This window comes from Xiphophorus couchianus, chromosome 16, assembly GCF_001444195.1.
Source record: "Xiphophorus couchianus chromosome 16, X_couchianus-1.0, whole genome shotgun sequence".
In the NCBI taxonomy this organism is placed as follows: Eukaryota; Metazoa; Chordata; class Actinopteri; order Cyprinodontiformes; family Poeciliidae; genus Xiphophorus; species Xiphophorus couchianus.
In genome coordinates, this window is record NC_040243.1 from 19261481 (window position 1) to 19278174 (window position 16694).

General features: G+C 36.8%; 1 protein-coding gene across 1 annotated transcript in view; it reads left to right on the forward strand.

Moving 5' to 3' along the window:
• The first annotated feature begins 1273 nt into the window (after positions 1–1273).
• mei1 (meiotic double-stranded break formation protein 1) overlaps positions 1274–16694 on the forward strand; it is a 62464-nt gene continuing 47043 nt past the window's right edge. The window contains exons 1-9 of the mRNA XM_028042966.1: positions 1274–1671; positions 1848–1971; positions 4158–4208; positions 4942–5015; positions 5849–5954; positions 11394–11603; positions 13878–14056; positions 15164–15278; positions 15839–15958. Coding sequence (XP_027898767.1) covers positions 1528–1671; positions 1848–1971; positions 4158–4208; positions 4942–5015; positions 5849–5954; positions 11394–11603; positions 13878–14056; positions 15164–15278; positions 15839–15958 — 1123 coding nt within the window. The 5' untranslated portion in view covers positions 1274–1527. The remainder of the gene's footprint in view (positions 1672–1847; positions 1972–4157; positions 4209–4941; positions 5016–5848; positions 5955–11393; positions 11604–13877; positions 14057–15163; positions 15279–15838; positions 15959–16694) is intronic.

Genomic DNA, 16694 nt, shown 5'->3' on the forward strand with positions numbered 1-16694 from the left:
ACTTGTTAAACACAAAATGTTTTTTTGGCTCCACCAGTGGAAGTTGTATGACAGAACGGTGGTCTTAAACACTTCTTCTTTTAACAGTTGCCTTATGCTTTGAAACACCAGTTCATTTCCTGTGAGCAATAAAAAGTGCAGTACATAAAAAAGAGAGTTAAATGGAAACTCAAACAAAAATAGACTGTCTTTTTTTCTCTCCAGCTTACAATCTTTTAATTTGGTGTTTCCAACTTGTTATTGTTCCTCAAAATAATAATTCTTCCACCACATAATATGAAACAAGAAGATAAAAATAAATTAGCAAATCACTTTTCTATAGCTAAAAACTAATACTTGCATTCAGTGGATATAACCTATATTTTCTTGCTATCTGACACTGAATCAGAATAAACATTTCCTGTTTTAGGTCATGTCCGTTCACCTAAACCTATTTGCTAAATGCCAGGTTAGTGAGATTTTTAATATATATATTGTATATATATGGCGACCGTTCTGACGGTATATTTTCTCAGAACTTTGTAGAAATGCCTTTTACACCATTTAAGACTTAGAACAAAAAATGTGAATATCCATTCACAAACTTCTAATAATAGTTTGTGGAATTTTGGCCTATTCCTCCTGACAGAAAAAAGAGTAAATGAATCAGGTGTGTAGGCTGCCTTGCTCAGAAACATCTTTCAAATGATGTCACAATTGTCTTCCGGACATGCTGGCCAATTTAAGCCATGTGTTTGTGTGCATTAAAATAGATTGTGTTGGCTCCCAAGTGGTGTACCAACAGTGTCCTCTACATGGAATGGAGGTTATTAGTCTTTGACAGAGCCGTCCAGGGTAATCTCTCAGGTCCTTTTCTACATGTCTTATGACTTTCTCTCTCTGCCCCTTTTATATGTGAATGCTGTAATTAAAGGTCCATTGTGTCATAAAAGCCTTAAAGATATATATGGTATACCTAGTTCATCAACTGAAATTAATTAAAATCATGTGGGCATCCAATGCAGTAATCTTCCTGTATACACTTCTGAATTTAGAGATAATACAATATACCTCACGTGTTATTCTGGCATTTAAAGAATGAAAATAAAGTTTATGATTCTAACTGACCTAAAACAGGAAAGGTTTAGTCTGAGATACTGTCAGATAAAAAAAGAAACAAATGGTCCTCTGTCTTTTGGCAGCGTCTGTGTCATTGTCTCCTGCTGTCAATAAAGTTTTGATTTTCCCGCCATTGTGTTGACAGTTTAAGCTAGCGCGCGTGCGGCGCGTTAGTTTTAAGCTAGCTTATTAATTGCTGCGTCATTCGCTAGTTTGACAGGTGTTGGTCGTTTGTAGCGATTTGTTAATAAAACTGAGTGCAAAGAAAAGTGAGCGGGAGTAGTTTTGTGTTTGAGAGGCATAATTAACACGAATGTTACTTGGAGTTAACATTATAGTCTGCGGAGGAGACAACAAACTAGTCTCCTGTTTGTTTCTTCGACCTGCCCCTTCTTTTAACATGAGTCATGTAAGTTGGTAGATGAAACAATGGCGAGCACGGACATTGTTTATGAGCAGGTTCACTTTAGACATGACCCAAAGTGGAGCGTCCGCCTGCGGTCTGCTGAGGGCGGCGGGCTGCTGCTCTGTCTGGCCTGTGCTATTGAAATGATGGAGACCAAAGAAATGGCCGTAAGTATCACGCTGTTTATGTCAATGCCGACCTCTCTCCCACGACCGAAACTGACATTAGCGATATTATGATTTTGTATTCAACTTTTAAGATGCTAAGTTGCATTTCCACTGGCACACTCAGCATTTAGACCTCCATAGCTGTCTATTAAATGCACTCTACGTGTTTGTTGCAGTCGGTGAGGAAATGTTTTGCCTTGTCGAGTATAAGTGGCATCCTGAAGAGCTCTGCGGGGGCTTTGAGAGAGCTGTTTCGACAGGACCACAGAGTCACTCTGCATTTTATTACCACGTTATTAGGTGAGGAAAATATGCATCAGCACATTAGAGGGTGAAGAAAGGTATTGGAAGATTGTTCCAGAAACTTAGAATTTATGTTTTGAAAGTAGATGCGATGATATAACCCAGTTTATTTGTCTCACAAGTGGGAAATTTAAGCACTTTACATAACACGAGTAGCAGAAATAAAACACAGCAGAATAAAAAAAACAGCACCATGTAGATAAAAATATATTTGTCATTTCTCTGAAGGACAAGTTGTTTATTCACCTTTGGAGCTTTTTATTTTGAGTATTTTTAAGCTACAGAACAATAGAGTGCCTTGCAAAGGTGTTTATGCCTGTTGAACATTTTCATCACACTGCAGCCCACACATCTCAATTGGTTTTTATGTTTTCTTGTGATAGAGAAGTGCATAACTGTGTAAGTGAAGGAAATGTAGCGTTAAAGTTTTCAGCGCATACATTTTGAAAGGTTGATATTCGACTTCTCAAATACAGTCTACCTGGGCAATCTCATTATGAATACAGTTGGGTTTTTTTTAAACCTTTGTCCCTTTCTTGAGGAAAAATTAGTGAACATGTCAGACATAAAGTTGTGAAAAAGTGTAAAGCAAGATATAGTTACAAAATAATATTACAGTTTTATTTATTATTATCGGACTCTCTTTGAATTATTGGAAATCTTTTAAAATTCTCGGGAATCCATCTGTGAAAAAAACATGAAGAAGAAGGTGCTCTGGTAAGATGACAGGAAACATTTTGGCCTACATGGAAAATACTAAAGGTGATAGAAAATAACATGGCATATCCCCCTCTTTGAACACACCACGTCCATGGTGAAACACAGTGGTGGTAGAATCACGTTGTGGGGTCAGTTGTTTTTTATCAGCATGGACATGGAGACTGTTTTGAGTTGTTGGGGGCAGGAGGGAAGGTTGAAGCTAAATATACGACAATGGGAAATGTGAAAAAAATAATCAAAGGATATTAATATTTTTGCAAGGCTCTGTTAGAATAAGCATTGACTGTTGTGAGCTTTGTAAAGAACCTCCAATTGCCACTCACCATCAGTAAGCAGAGCTGCTTGTTTTGGACATCCTAAAGGCTTGTGTGTCACTGGATCTCTGGAAATGTCGCCATCACTTCTTGTTAGGTCTTATAACATGGATTCGTTTAGCTTTTTTCTGGGTGTTTTTGGTTTTCTATTTACTATGCAGACGTTCCCTGTTCTGCACACTCACAGGTAGCTGTTTAATAACACAATGTGTGTGAAGGAGCAACACACAACTTTCATGTGTGTGTACGTAATGCATTCAAATAAGTGATACCAATTTAGCTCTTTTAGCGGGCTTAAAAAGCAGTTAAAAGAGAAAATTAAAAACAAAGATGATTCAATTTCAACATTTTGTGTTTTCTAATGTGAAAAAAAAAACTCTGAACTTTGTAGTGGTACTAGAAAAGAAACCTTGTGGCTTTGTTGTGCATATTGCTGAACGTTACTGAGCACAATCTTATGTTTTTTTCTAACAGGTGTATTAAATATGAGATCGGACAAGTGTAGTTGTCTTGTTTTCGGTTTAGATTAAATTTAATTAACCAGGTTTCCTTTTTTGTTTCTTTTGCATATGAATTCAAGGTGTGAGATTTTTACAGAATTTATAACGGTAATAATGTAAAAATCATACACTAATGTAAGAAGTCCTACTCTAAAAGTTAACCCGCTCACTGGTTTAAGTTTCAGAGTTATTTTTGTGGAATTTTTCTCATGCATGCATGATCTCTTGCCTCACACAATGCAAACATGCTACATGATTTATTAGATTTGAACTGACTGTAATAACATTGCTACATTACACCCACACCCACTTAGACTACAGTAAAGCATGGCAAAACTAAAATCACTGAGAAATATTAACATAAAAATAAAATAGAAAAATTATTAATCATAATTAAACAAATAAAATGTGCTAAATTTTGTTAAAATAAGATACAGACTCGGAAATTTGTTGACAGCCACCCAGTCCATCTGCAGTTTAAATTATTATCTTTAAATAATAATCTAAAAATAATTATAAATTGCTAACAAAGGTTAAACGCAAGCCTGCTTCATTGTGCACAAGATTACAATGATGGCAAATTATTGTGATTCTCTTTATAATACTTGTGGAGTTTTGGTAACATTTTTATGCCCGTCCTGTTTCCCAGGTATGCTTCAAACTGAGAAGGACCCAGTCACGGTGGAAAAGGTTGACCAAGGTGAAGGGATTCCTGTTTATGCTTTGGTTAACATTTTTGTGTGTTTCTCCACATGTACTCGCATACAAACACATCAATATTGCATGTGGACATATACGTTGCACCCACATCTAAACTCCCATAAACATAAGGACAGACTTTATGTTCAACCATGCAGGGTCACCGCCAATAAATAAGGTGACCTGCCTCTACTTTTAAACACTTGTTAGAACAATCTGCAGGTAGATATTTGTTCATTTTTGCTTTCTAGAGAGTTGAAGTAAATTCTTTCTTTAAATTTAGTGATTTATGCTGAAAGCAGAGTTCACACGTCTCCATACCCATAAAACTTTTTGTCTTTCAATGAAGATATAGTGTTAAACCGACAGATTTTTGCAGTATGAAAATGTTTTTGTAAGAACTAATGCATGAATAATTTCATGGCTGCTGTCCCAGAATAGAATGCCTCTGGGACCGCTTTATTATAAAAGCTAGTAAAACCGTAATGACTTGATGTTCATTCCCTCTTTCCTCTGACATTTTTAAATTCATTTAACTAAAGACACTGCCATGACTGTAACATTCGATGTATTGTTAATGAAATGCTCCAAGCAGATCTAACATCTTGGTGACAGCTGGAAATGTGTTAAAATGTTTAACAGTCTCTTCACTGCTGTTTATTGAATGAATTTCTCTCTGATTCATGTCCGTGTGTTGGCGTGTGTGTGTGTGTGTGTGTGTGTGTGTCAATCAGTGCTGGTTCAGCTGCTCCTTGAGTTTCAGAATGAGCTGCCATTTCACTTTGTTCTGGATGAGGTACACAAACAGGTAAGCCAAACATATTTATATTCTTCCAACAATGCGCTGCTACGTATACAGTAAGTGTAAAATATGCAGGGACAGGAACACGCATCCTAAAGTTTTACACAACACTTCTGGAACTGATATCACATCCACACCAGGCTGCTTAGGAAGCAGAGTTCTTGTCTTCGTCTCGCTGCTGTTGTGTCACCTCAGGGTTGAGGAGATAGTTGAGCAGCATCATTGTGCAAACAGTTAAGTTGTCTGTGCTGCTGACGACAGGAAGGTTTAACACCTGGCAGTGTTGACAGGTCCCATAAATCTTAGGAGAATATATCTTATTAGAAAAATCTTTCACACGAAGAACTCCCTGCTTGGACTAGGAATTAGACAATTGTCTCCTTTCTATCTTATCTGCACTTAATGTAATGTCCTGCCACTATTGTGTGAAGATTAGAGGCAACTTAGTAGCACTTTCAATAAAACAAATGTTTAAATGGAATATATTTTCCTACTTTAGTGTTGAGGAAAATGTTGAGGGAATAGAAAAAAAATGCTCATTTCATTAAGGAGATGTAGAGATTTAATGAAAATTTTATATCAGAAAAAATAACCAACATAAATGCAAAAGATAATAAAAAATTTTAAGGAAAAATCTATCCAAACCAATCTGACCATAAGTGAAACATTTAATTGTCCCCTAAACTGCTTGTGTCACTTTCTGGATTAACTTTCCTCCCCTTGTTTTTGCAGATGTCTTTTATCCAGCCACATTAATGTTTTTAGCAGGAAGAGATTGTTTAAGGCCAGTTTGAAATTACTATAAATTTGATGTTATGTCTTTCTCTTATTTTACGTAGCTGAACGGCCAGCTCAGTGCGAAGAGTCTCCTGCCGACGTTCAACTTCCTGGGGAACCTTGTGAAGACGGTGCCCAATGTGGCTCACAGCTTTATTACTCAGTATGGTAAGACCCTGCAGCTCAATTAGATTGCCCATTTTAAAAAAAGCAGAGGGTTGCAGATGAGAAATTAGTTTTAATAAGATTTTTTGTTGATACTCAAGACTCTAGAATCAATATAGTGAATGACAGAAGTGTAATTATTACTATTATTAAAAAAAACTATTTGCTGTTAATGTTGTTTGGTGATAAGATACTAGATTTTGGAGTAAGAATGTGTCAAAGATCTGTCTAATTATAGCATAATGTAGCTTTAGCTTTTATAAAAGCTAAAGTAATAAATAAAGTAAAAGCTAAAACTAGCTTTTACTCTATAAGCTACTTTATAAAAGCTGCTAGATAAAGTAGCTTTTATATAGCGTGGAGGAAACGGGTAGGCATTGCCACAACACAAGCACCCGTTCTGCATCGTGAGTGATGCTCAGCAGACCAATAGCAGTTCTATATTTGTTTGTTTAATATTCAACCGTTGTTGGATTGTTTGTTTGTATTTCTATGACAGCAGTAACACTTTAATCCTTTGGACAAATGTCTCCTGCAGTAGGCTGATGATTTTTTTCCCGCTAGATTTACTTTCTGTCTTTAAAAATGCACATGCATGTTGTGCTGATTTAAATACTACTCCACTGTTTTTATGAGTTTATGTTTTACCATTTTACCTTTACTTATCCATGATACTTTATTTTAGTTGAAAACAGACAGGATATATCAAAGAAGACATTCTATGTTTGTTGATGATATCATGAGTGAAGTAATGAAAAATATTCTAATATTTATGCTTCAGGAAAACCGAATATGCTGCTGGTTCAACATTCGTTACTATCATATGTTATAATGAAAACAATTTACATAATTACAACAGAATGTTCTCATACTTGAAGCTCATCTCTCTCTTTATCTTTTTTATCATCATGATGACCCCTCCACTGTACTGGAGCTTTCGCATCCTGACCACTGCTGTGAATCAGGTGTAAAAAACTAGTCAAATATAGTATTGGCAAGCATAATGTGAATGCAGAACACCTGAAATATATAGCCTACCCAATATTGATACCAAGCTCTCCAGTTGCAATATTGCACACTTTGAAATTGCTGTGATGGCTCAATATATTATCTGGCTCTAAATAATCTCAGGAGATAAAGAAAAGCTTGTTGGTCTCATTGGTGATGTTCTTATTACTTTTATAATTTAAAAAATATTGGTCTATCTTCATTTTTTCTATCTAATTCAAACTAGAAATTAGATGAAGTTATGAATTGGTTAGACTTGTTTATTTACCATAATGTCCAAAAGTAGGAAATATACTCAAGATAATGTATTTTTTGTTTCTAGTGATAAATTATAATTAGCCCCATTTTTTTCAAAACAAAAACTAAGTGAAAGTTGAAAACTAAATTTATCTAACTCTGTGCCTTGCACCTGATTTTGGCCACTGACCACCTGTTGTGGCAAAGAGAAATTTCTCCTATCAGGGATGTGTAGAGTATCAACAAACATTGATAACACAATACTGTGATATCATGTATTGTGATAACACAAGGCTTGTAACTGTGGATTTGATGACTCAAGGTTTACTCAACAGGATACACAATTAAATCACAGAAATCACAGAATTACAGAACGGATACACAATTAAATCATTTCTTGTTTTAATGACCTCATAAACTGACCTTTGCAGCTGTTTGGAGTGTGATGATATGAACATTTAGTATAATAATTACTGTGTACAAATCTGCTATGGTTATCAATATGATATTGTGTTTAAATTATGCAAAAGTGTTATTACAGGCAGAAGTCATTCAGTCAGTGAAGTCAGCAGGCAAGAAATGCCGGGCAAAGATCAGTGCGACATAGAAACAGGTACCAAGAGCCAGGCTGAAGAATCCAGCAAGGAGTGAACGAGAAAAACGTTAAATACTAGGAGCTTGATTATGAGACAAATTATGAGACAATGGGCCAGTGCTAATTAGAAAGAGGGTGCAGCTGTGAGGAGAGAGCAGAAGGCAGACTGAGGGAGAGAGAGATGGTGCAGAGAAGCTAGGACATAAATTGAAAAGGCATAAAGAATAATTAAACACAACAGATTAAATCTAAATGAAAAAACAACTAAGAAAACAAAAAGTAAAGAGAGAAACTAAAGCTGATTACAAAAGAACAAGAAAGTGAAAAAGCAAACACTGAAGAACCAAAACAACAAGTTATTTTATTTTTCATAGGTTGCTAAGCAGCCACAAGTTATCAACCACTCATCACCTTCTGTGCACAATACAGACATGTTCGAAAAGCCTTCCATGAGAAACTTTAAAGTCTGAATTATAGCCGCTCGTCTGTGATTACTTTATTACTAACCCTTGGAAACATTATCATGGTAATCAGTAACATTTTGCTGCCAAAATGTAAAAAACAAAAGCTAATTTTATTCATCTAACTTTCCTATGCGATACATTGGTAGATTTAGAGCTAGAAGATAGTCCGGTACAGTATTGAGAGAGAGAGAAAGTATTGCACCTGGCCACCCTTCCCTGACATAACAGTGATTAAATCTGATTCAACCAGTTACACAACATCTGTCTGCTAATGGATCAGTTGTTTGCTCTGTCAGGGGGCATTGTTAGCCGGGTTCAGGCTTGTGGATGTTGCGAGGTGTTCGTCATGGCCGACTGCTCGTCTTTACACTTACGAACAAAAGTAAGACCTATTCCAAAACACTGGCATTAGAGCCATTATGTTTTCCGTTTTGCGACCACCTTCTGTCTGTATTCCTAAGCAGACACAGGTAAGAATGCTTTGCTAAGTTGCTGATGTAAGATGTGGGCTGCCATTATTGACTGTGTGTATCTGTCTGTGGCCTGTCACTCAACACGTCTCTGTGGGCCTGTTTGGACTAACGACAACAGCGAGGCAATGACAACAGAAGCCCAGCGCTCCCAGCAGATTTCATCCTTTTTCAGACGCTCTGTCTGCCTCCCAGCCTGTAAAATTAACTCTGGCTCTGATGTTGTTCCCCTTCTATGTAGTTGGTGGAGTCGTTTGAGATTGAGAAAAATAAACAGAGATCCTACAGAAAGAACAAAAATTGATTTCAGGATATTTTTTTTCCAGACACACAAATATAGAAAGTACATATATCCTTTCCCATAGTCTCTTGTTATTCCAGATGGCACATTAGAAGCCAGCCCTCCTTAAGGATGCCTTCAATAGCTCTCTCTATTTAGTCCTAAAAATAAGCTACAGGGACTGAAAAAAAAAATATTGGACTATTGTAGTGCACATAATTGAATGGAGATGAATAAAAAAACTGATTAAAGCTGTAAAAAAATGAAGGGAAAATGAGATATAAGAGAACAGAGGAGATCAAGATGAGCTTTTTTTCTTTCTCAGAGTTACGGATAATCAAAGATTCAAATTTCACAGGCTTGTGGATGAAATACTCCAGATTTGACAAGAACATCAGTGAAGGACACACAAGCACAAATATCAAATATGGTTTTAATTGAGAAGAGCAACAAAAGGGGGTTCAAAATTATATAATATTTAAAATGTGTGTTTTATACAGTGAAGACCAGTAGAAATGCACTGCTCATAGAGCTCTATCTACATGAGGATTTCTCTCCATTTCCCTTAAACATATCAGCCAAATACTTATTTGTTTTGGATGTATTGAAAACCGAATAACCTCAACGATAACATTTTTACATCGACATAAAACACTGTAACAATGCAAAACTTCTAATCTACATACACTTAAATCTTTTTCTTTGCTCCATAAATATTCGCTTAGCAGCTCTGTTTGATGCAGCTTATTCAGAGGGGTAATATGAGTTTACTTTGTAGTTTTGCTTGTGTCATCAGCCCTCCTCCCCTACACGAAGATCATTAAGGCACATTCTAAAAGAGCAAGCCCTCCAGCTTGGGAATTGCTGGTATTTACACTAGAAGTTGAGAGTTCAAAAGCCTCGTGGAGCGTCAGAGAAGGGTCCAATTAAATCTTCTGCGGTGATTTGTACACAACAACAAAGCAACACTTTTGAAAGTGGCTCGCTAGGGTAATGGAGTGATATTTCAGAGCACGCAGCATCACAGCTTGGCAGCAAAGCATGGAAATGAACCTTTGCTTCCTCTGTTGACAAAGGCAAACTAAAGTCATTTGTTTATCCTTTCATGTTGTGTCGACAGCTGTGTATATTTGTTGTGGAGTGTACTTTTTGAACAGCAGTGTATTACTGTCCTCTTTCTAAAGGTTTCACCCGCTCTATCTTCTCCCTCTTCCTCCCTCTTAATGCCTGGCTCTCATCTTTGCTGCCTCATATTTCTTAGTTTAATCAAACATGTCCTCTCCAGGCTCACTTGGATTTTGATCTTCTTGACAGAGCAGCTGGCTTTCAGCTCTGCTCTTTGGCTCTGTCATCTCTTCCTTTCTTGTTTGCTACTTGCAGAGTCTGTGTTGACATCTTCCACTTATCTCTGCACTGCATGGATGATGTCTCTGTCCGCTGCCTTTGCTTGTTCTTTCTGGGATTCTGAAAGGCTGCCTTTTCTGGCAGCCAGCATACCTGGAAGTTGTGATTAAAAAAGACTCCCAGTCTGGTAAAGATGGAGGGCTTTATACCTGTTCTACCCTCTCTCTCTTTCTATCCAGTCTGCTTTTCAGTTGGTCTTTAAGAGAAGTTTAATTTCAGGTATTTGATCCTTGCCTTTTTGTAGTAATATTAAAAGTATTATTATAGTTTCTCCATCATGCTGGAGTCTTTACATAATGTCCAAGACTCGGTATTAAGACCTACATACAACAAATGGTTGAGAAAACAGTAACTTGGAAGCTCTGCTTTGTGGCTGGTGCATCCTCAGTCTGAGTGTTTGCCGTAAATGTTGTTAGAGAGGCAGCGCATGCAGTCACAGCCACATGCTCTGTCAGCACTATCACTAATCTCCTAAGAGATTTCTGCAGATAGCCAAAGGAAGGAGCACTAAAGCAGATGGCTTGTGTGTTAACTGTGGGACAGCATAAAGACCATCAAGCTAATCTACTTTGAAACATAATATTTACAAGAGTTTCTCTCAGATTTCTGATTCGTATCTGTGAACCACTCTTCAAAAGGCTCATTTTATAATGTAAAATATTATGTAACTTGTTTGTTAGATTTGCATTTGTGTTACAAATCTAATGCACAACTCTGTAGTATGGTGTAGATTTTCATCAGGACAGGTCATTAGCAATAACAGAATATGCGGTGAAATCAGAACTAAAAGACAAAGTATAAAAGCTGTTTTTTAAGAAATCTATAAAATGATTACCAGTCTGTCTAGCTTAGCAAAGACAGGTTATACTACAGGTTAGCGCTACCATTGCGAAAGCTTGGAAATACAACTACAAGATTTGACTTACTTTACTCTTTTTGCAGTTTTGTCAATTACTTTTAACAATTTTTTCCGTTGTTCATTAGTTCCCCTGCTGGATCACCTGTGCTCAGCTTTGGCATATCCAGACGAAGCACTGAAGACTTCAGTAGTGCATGTTTGGCTGCAGCTGATGCAGACATCTGGAGACGCTGGGGCACAGGACCTGCCCATTGCCACTAGGGACAGGTTATGCACCCTGCTGCTGCAGACGTTTAGCAATGCTAGCTCAGCGCAGCTCATTAAAAACTGTGCAGGTGAGAAAATATTCACACTTCTTGAACACACGTTAGTAGTTCTCTGAAGTTTACGTTCACACATCTTGGACATTATTTGCTGATGAGGGTTAGGGTAATGCTAATGCTAATGCTGATGATTATTCCTTAAACAATATTTTAATAATTGTTTTTATAATATTCAGAAACGATAATAAGATGCACAAGCTTGAGGTTATTGTGAATTCTCTGTTTTTTTATTACCTTCAACAACCTTCTAAGCTTAAAGGACTTGGTAGAGTAATTTTAATCGGTTTGTGTGTTAGCATGGGTCAGGGTTTTAAGCGTATTTAACAAACTTTTATAGGGTAACGGTATAGCTTCAGGAAATTCATTGCAGAAACTGATGTTAATCTTCTTTTTCCATTCCAAAACGGGATTCAATGTCCATCCATCCATTTTCTTACACCCTTGTCCCTTAGAGGGGTCGGGAGGTGCTGGTGCCCATCTCCAGCTAACGTTCCGGGGAAGAGGCAGGGTTCACACTGGACAGGGAGAACATGCAAACTCAATGCAGAAAGATGCTGGAATCGAACCCAGGACCTTCTTGCTGCAATGCAATAGTGCTACCAACTGTGCCACTGTGGAGCCTAACTTAATTTCACTACATTACTATTGCTGTTTATTCATGCACCGATCTGCAAGAAAGTTGACTAATAAAGTACGTGCAGGTGAGTTTTCCAGTGATTAGTCAGTAACAAAGTGCAATGGTGGGGGTAGGTATTGTAAATCTGGCCTGACACCTGCTGAAGGATCAAGATTTTAATCTTCTGAGGCTCAAGGTAAGACCCAGAAAAGTTTGTTCCAGGACCCAACAAGACCTTAGGTAGCAATCTGGATTATCTGAGGACATTACACAACGAGAGCTTGATTATCGCAACAAAGGCTAACAATCAGGCGCCAGGGGAGACCTGCTGCGGTCTTGATGATGATTAGACAGAGGTGAGTTAAAAGCACAGTAGGAGGAGCCCAGCTCTTCTATAGAATTAGAAACACAGGAACAGGAGCCAGGAAGAGAAAAAGAGGAGCGCACAGAAAACACAAGATTATGAAGAGCAGCTGGCTTATCATGATCTTCAAACAAAGAATTTTAATTTTGAATTGTTCATCATTCATTCTGTTTGAATGATCTTCAAACAAAAAATCAACATCTTCAAACTCCACTGAAATCTGGGTCCTTCATATGAACAAGCTATACGCCTTCTGGGGAAAAAAAGCTATAAGATCGGACGAGACTTGAGTTGAGCAATTTAGTTGCTATGATAGAAATGCTAGGTAGGGGGAGGAATGTGTAACAGCAGGCTAACATCAGGCCTCTGGAATGAACTTCATAAATTCAACAATTTCAATCCAATTACAAATTGCTTTGCTTAAAAGCCATTTAATGGCAAGAAAATCATCCAATTTAATAAACTCTGTCAAATATCCAGACAAACAAACCTTCTGGGTGGCAACAAAAAGCTTCAAGTCAAGGTCTAACTTGCTAATGGATATTTAACCAGGCATATGCTTATGTTCAATAAATTACAGTATCATTGAAATGTTAATTTATTTCAGCAACTCGGTTCACTCAGTGAAACATATAGATTTATTACACACAGACTGATGTTTTCAAACCTTTATTTCTCTTGGTTATGATTTCCTTCTTATTCCTAAGGAAAACATGACATTTAATATACATCAGATCAATAAAATCAAAAGATCAGAATTTTAGCTTAATGAAAAGTAGGTTTAATACTTGTTTTAATGTTATTTTCAAACACTATTGTTTATCTGACAATCAAGCCACATGGAAATGCATATTCTAATGTAATTAGACTATGCACTCAAGTTTTGAGTGCATAGTCAAGTTTTGTTCCCATAAGACAAAACTCCCCAAAGTGACGTCAATTCTTGTATCAAAATCAATGCACCCGTTTGTTTTATAGAAAACTCAGGATTTAAACTTTGAATTAAAACTCTTTTTATTGATCTGGTCACAGCAGATGGTGAAATAATGTTTTTTCAGAGTACACTAGCATTCCTCTAGTTTAAAGTGTTTAGTTTCAGGGTTAGGAATGTGTTTGTCATCAGTCCAACTTAGATGCTTTGATTTATATAATGTCTATCATGGCCTGTTTTCAACTTGAGTTTAAGAAATGATGTATAGATTAAATAGATTATCATAGTTTACGGACATTTGGATGTGTTTTGAGGGATAATTTCTTATACTTTTGAAGCATGTCATCAGAGTCCGTTGTATCCTTCGTCTGTTAGGCCTGCTCTGGCAGCTGGTCAAGTATGAAGAAGCCGTGTCGGTTCTGATGAGCAGCTCAGGCGGTCCGCTCATGTGCGACACGAATGAGGACATCCTCACCAACAACAGCCAGTCCCTCATCCAAGACCTAGAGCAACAGCCTGCTGACCACAGCTTACTGCCTCTCCTGTTGAAAAAGGTCTCTGTCTAAACATCCTGCTGCCACTCCAAAGACCTGAACTCTAACACTATCGTCATAACAACAAGCTCTAATCCCGGATTAATGCTCCTTTGAACAGGGGTTCAGTTTGGGCTTTAGCCTACACAAATATTTGTGCTAAATGTCTGGGAAATCAATGTGTAGATTATATTTGGGTGGATGTTCTCAGTGGTCACTCACAGTTCATGACGTCAGCCGGTAACTTTCAACCACCATCGTTTTAGATGTTTTGTGTAAATTATTACTCTCATATTAAATTAATATTCCTATAACAACACAAGTAATCCTACTAAATATACTGTGATTTCATTCGTCCATGCCTACGTCAGCCGTGGTTAGATAATAAACTGTGTAAAACTGATGGGATGAACCCTACATGTCATCCCCCCTTCAAATCAGCTTGTGAGCTGCTGTTTGGAAACCTTAATTTCAGCATTTCTGAATATAAAAATCACCAAAAGTTGCGAAATGAAAAGCTGATTCATCAGAAGTGAATGTTTTCTGCAGCTATGTTAAATTGTTGATTCATTTTCAAACTACCAGGAGACTCAGGGCTTCTGTGCAGCTTTACAAAGTATATAAATGGAGTTTGCTTTCAGTATTCTCCAGATGATTCTCCTGGATAAATATGTAAAAAGAAAAATAAGAGTTTATTCTATTTTCTGAAGGATATAAAATTTCTTAATGTAAACTCTGTAAGTGATGAGTAATTTTCCCTCTAATTATAAGTAATTAATGAAGTCTTCAGTCAGTTGATCTTTCTAAATACTTATTACTTAAGAACTTATTTTTTTAATTAATGGAATATGCTAAGGAGGGGGTCATTTCTTCCTTAGCTGGACATGTTTTTTAATGTTATTCAGTGTTTTCGGTTGGCATTAAAACACTGAATCTGATTTAATGTTGATTTATTTAATCTACAGTAACTCAAACTGTACATGGAAAAAAAATCATATTTATAGTTTATGGTCCTTGTTTTGGAATGGAAATCAGCTAAGATATATTTGATGCAGAGCAAAGTTGAACTCTGGTGATACTTTAAGGTTCATATCTGATGGATCCCAATGAAAACATTTCATTTTTCAGTTACTGCTGAGCGGTGATGAGACGCTGCAAATGACCAGTGCAAAGTGCATCGCTGCCATTTTGGTTCATTCTCCCAGTCAGTACTGCGCTCTCTGCATCAAGGCTGATTTACCAGGTAACACACAGGCACACTAGACATGAAATCAGCCAATCGAATGTTTTAGATATTCAGTCCTTTTTGCGAAAGGTTCCCACTGATCTTGTATTTATTTTATTAAAGATGAAGAAAATTAAATTTAAGGTCAATTTTAGGAAAACAAATCTTGTTTTATTTATGAAAAAGCAACCAAATGCTTGCTATTGATGACATTTAAGACTTTTCAGAATCTTGTGATCTGCTTTTGGGACAAACTTGATTGGATGACTCGACCTGTGCAAGTCTGTAGGTCCAAACATGCAAGTTTTGACTTTTTTTTTACATAGCTGTATGCTTTTTGATTTGTCTCCCAATTTTTTCTCGTTTTTCTTTTACTTTTCCAGGTAAGTTTTGCTAAATATTCCCTCTCCCCCTGAATCGTACAGGCTGGTTAAGATTGCAATTTTCTTATTTATTTTTTGCACACCTTACATACAAACATTGTTGGAAGACGTCTTTATGAACTCAGTTAGGTGAACGGTTTTACAGAGTCGCAGAGTGACTGTACATTTTGTTTATTGTGCCTCCGTCTCTCTCAGGTTTTCTCTTTGACCGTCTGGCCAGCAGCAGCAGTGAGATGCTGCTGTGGTCCATCTACAGCTGTTTGGTGTTACTGACTGAGGAGCTGCTTTTCTTTTCCCAATGCCACTCCGTATATGGTGAGACCCCAGAACTGTTGAAACCCGAAGTTTACATACACAGAATTAAAAAAACGCATCTACTTTTTTCCCTCAATGTCTGAAGTTGAATCGGAACAAACTTTTCTTATTGTGGTATTTAGCAAATAGAAATAATTTTGGTCATTTTAAATGGCTCAAAACAAGATGTTTGGTTTGATTTAACTTCAAATTGTAAGAAAAAAATATGGATGTGTATTTTTATTCCATGTATGCAAACTACTGGTTTCAACTGTGAACATATTTGCTATGAAAACGTTTTTCTCCCACAGAAGTGAAGCTCAGCCAGCTTTGAAATGTGATCCCTTTTCATTGCACTTATTCATGACCTCATTAAAACAAGATGACAGGGCTTTTTCATATTTTAGCCTCACTTCTGATCATTGTTCTTCTGTCTATCAGATGAGAGAGAGTTTAAACGGATTAGACACCAGTTTTCAGTTTTGTATTTAATCACTATGTTTGCATATCTAAAAATAACTGATGATTGATCACTGACGGAGATATAGGCCATTAAAAGCTCATGCAGAATAGTGTTGCTTTGTGAATTTTTTTTTGATTGACAAAGTTTTAGTAAATTTCCCAATGTGGGGGTTTGTGTTCATTCAGACTGATGTTGTTAAAATATTTTTAAAAATTAATCTTAAATGTAGCTTTGCAGTATTTTTTTTTAATTCCACAGTTTTAAAAATGAAAAACTGTCATTAAGTGTATCTTT